Raw genomic sequence first — 2,757 nt, forward strand, 5'->3', positions numbered from 1 at the left:
TCCACAGGGTCAACGCCTCCTCCAGACGCTCCACCAGCTCACTGTTATTGGCTGAGAGCGAAACACACGAGTTCCTCTGAACACACGTGAACACGGACTCATTATTTCAAAGAAGCCATCATCTCCGGTCAGATGCTTCCTTCAGCTTCCACAGATAAACTGGTTTGATTTACCTGAGAGCTGATTCTTAAAGCTTTAAACGATGTTTCCTGTATTTCCAACAGTCTTATTGTTTGTGTGAGATGTGAACAGCTTGAGCTTCATACCTGCTGCTCTGTAGTCTGCAGGGCTGCTCAGCTGGCTGATGGCGTCAGGAAGCTCCACGTGCTGCAGCTGGAACTTTCTCTCCATGTTCAGTCGGGCTGAGCTCAGATTACTGACGAACTGATCCACCGAGGACAGGAAGGACCGGACGTGTGGACACGAGGCGCCGTCCTGCACAGAGCCCCACGACTGGGCACAGGGTCAAAGGTCAGCAATAACAACAAAGGTTAATGTGTTTCCTGTTTCACCTTTTACCTTATTCACAGCCAAAAGCATCAGGAGGAGCACTGCACACAAATAAGACTTTTCATGGATCATTATGTAACAGCTGCCCTACAGTCAAACCCCACAAAGAGAAACCAGCAGCTACAGATAAGCCCAAGGTGTGGCCTCCAGTAACACTGTGAGGAACCTTGGAGTCATGTTTGACCAGGACATGTCCTTCAACGCACATATTAAACGAATATGTAAGACTGCTTTCTTCCATTTGTGCAACATCTCTAAAGTTACGTAACCCGGGTTAAAAAGATGCATAAATAGTAAAATAAGAGTGAAGTCTTAGAATATAAATATCAAAGAGTAAAGTTCATTTATTTACATTTTCTTGTTTATTAAAAAGATCAAAGTTCATGTCAACTGATTAAAAACATGTTTGCATTGTTTAGAATAAGTTATCTTTGTTTTATTGTGAATTGCTTGTGAGAACTGTAATCTCCTACGGGGATATGGTCTGTGAAGGTAACACAGGGTGGAGAAGGAAAAAGAGAGCGCGAGGAGAGAGGGCGGTGGCGCGTGAGTTACACGGAGCATCCGGAGAAGTTAGCTTGTTTTTATCTACTAGTAGTAAGTGTGTTGTGACTTTTCGGACAGATAAGTCAGTGTCGGTAAGCTAGTGACACAACACGTAAAGTTTCAGCGTGAGTCTGGACTGTGTGCTTTGTTTCTTGCTGCCGTGCACGCATTGAGTTAAAGTGAGGCTAACCCAGCCGTTCGCTAATAAGGACTACTGTAGGCTGCTGTTTCGCTAAAGTTGTGGAGCCTAACAGGCTGCAGAGGATCGTTAGCGAACTGGATAACGACGGACACACCCCAGATAGTCACTCTGAGTACCTCTGGCAACGTGGGAAGCTAAAACAGGTAGCAGGTGGAGCAGGTGGAGATCACGGACCTTCCTCATCTTTGTGCTGCTGCATTCAGAGCGGAGTGTTTCTGACGGAGCTGAAGACAACCTGTTGCCTGGATTAATCTGGTAGGAATTGCACGTTTCACAAGGTACTGAGTTTATTTATTTATGTTTTGCTCGTTGAGTGAAGAACTTCCGGTTGGGAGATCTTTTGGATTTACACTGGAGCAGTACAGGCCTGCAGCGTAGGGTTTATCTCTGCCGGCTTTAGGTTTAGTTTGGGACTATAATTGTTTTATCACTGGTGGTTTACACTGTATATGTGGAGATCCTGTGTACAGTGGGTAAATTGCTGTGTGCGTTTTTTGGTTTTATTAGTTTGTTTTCATTGTTTGGTAAATTAAAGGAGGGTTGCAAGGCTCTACTTTACATGGTGTATGACATGATTTACTGCACTATAGACACTAGTGTTCATTTCTGCGTGTAGTGCTACTGTTAAGGAATAAGCTTCATTGATCCCAGAAACAAGAGATTAATTTAAAAACTATCGTACGAGAGTACACTAGGAAAAGAACCCAAAGCCCATTTATTTAATGGTATTGAGTAAATGAGGGCTACAGTTAGAAATATCCTGTCTCAGAGTGACGCTGAAAAACTAGTTCATGCATTTATTACTTCCAGGCTGGACGACTGTAATTCATTATTATCAGGAAGTCCTAAAAACTCCCTGAAAAGCCTTCAGCTGATCCAAAATGCTGCAGCAAGAGTCCTGACAGGGACTAGAAACAGCAGATTTCTCCTACACTAGCTTCTCTTCACAGGATTGACCCCTCATGGCTGCCCCTCCCTCCCCTTTCTTTGCTTTCAGTCTCTTCCTGTTTAAAGAGAGTTCTTCCTTCCCACCATCAACAAAGTCTTCATATATGGCGTCATGTGATCACTGGAAGCTTAAAACATCTCCCTTCTTGTGCTCAGTGAAAGCCTGAATGGATGGAGGTGTTTTACCTGCTGCGACCTGAGAGCAGGTAACATGATGTGAGTCAGCAGAGTTTCCAGACTGTTCAGGACGCCGCCGGCGCCGCTGCAGTCCAACACGCCAAAGTTCACTTCCTGGAAACATCAGGTTGCACCAGAAGATTAGAATGATTGGCTGCATCCACGTCACAGTCAACCAATGAGGTCTGTGCAGTTTGTTAAAGTTGCAGGTGAGGAGGTGACCCAGACCAGTTACTGACCTGCTGCACGTTAGCGGTGGTTATGGCCTTCTCAGTGGTTCTCAGGAAGAACAGACATTTCCCCAGTAAAGGCTGGAAACACAGAACATGATGGAGTTCAGGTTCCTTTAACGTGACGCAGACAGAGCACTTCCT

General features: G+C 45.0%; 1 protein-coding gene across 1 annotated transcript in view; it reads right to left on the minus strand.

Moving 5' to 3' along the window:
• dnah5l (dynein, axonemal, heavy chain 5 like) overlaps positions 1–2,434 on the minus strand; it is a 55,202-nt gene extending 52,768 nt beyond the window's left edge. The window contains exons 1-3 of the mRNA XM_080306857.1: positions 2,393–2,434; positions 267–453; positions 1–51 (exon numbers count right to left, since the gene is read on the minus strand). The exon at positions 1–51 is cut by the window's left edge and continues 115 nt beyond it. Of these exons, the coding sequence (XP_080162983.1) occupies positions 1–51; positions 267–453; positions 2,393–2,419 (265 nt within the window). The 5' untranslated portion in view covers positions 2,420–2,434. The remainder of the gene's footprint in view (positions 52–266; positions 454–2,392) is intronic.
• Between the last annotated feature and the right edge of the window lie 323 nt (positions 2,435–2,757).

This window comes from Astatotilapia calliptera, chromosome 9, assembly GCF_964374335.1.
Source record: "Astatotilapia calliptera chromosome 9, fAstCal68.1, whole genome shotgun sequence".
In the NCBI taxonomy this organism is placed as follows: Eukaryota; Metazoa; Chordata; class Actinopteri; order Cichliformes; family Cichlidae; genus Astatotilapia; species Astatotilapia calliptera.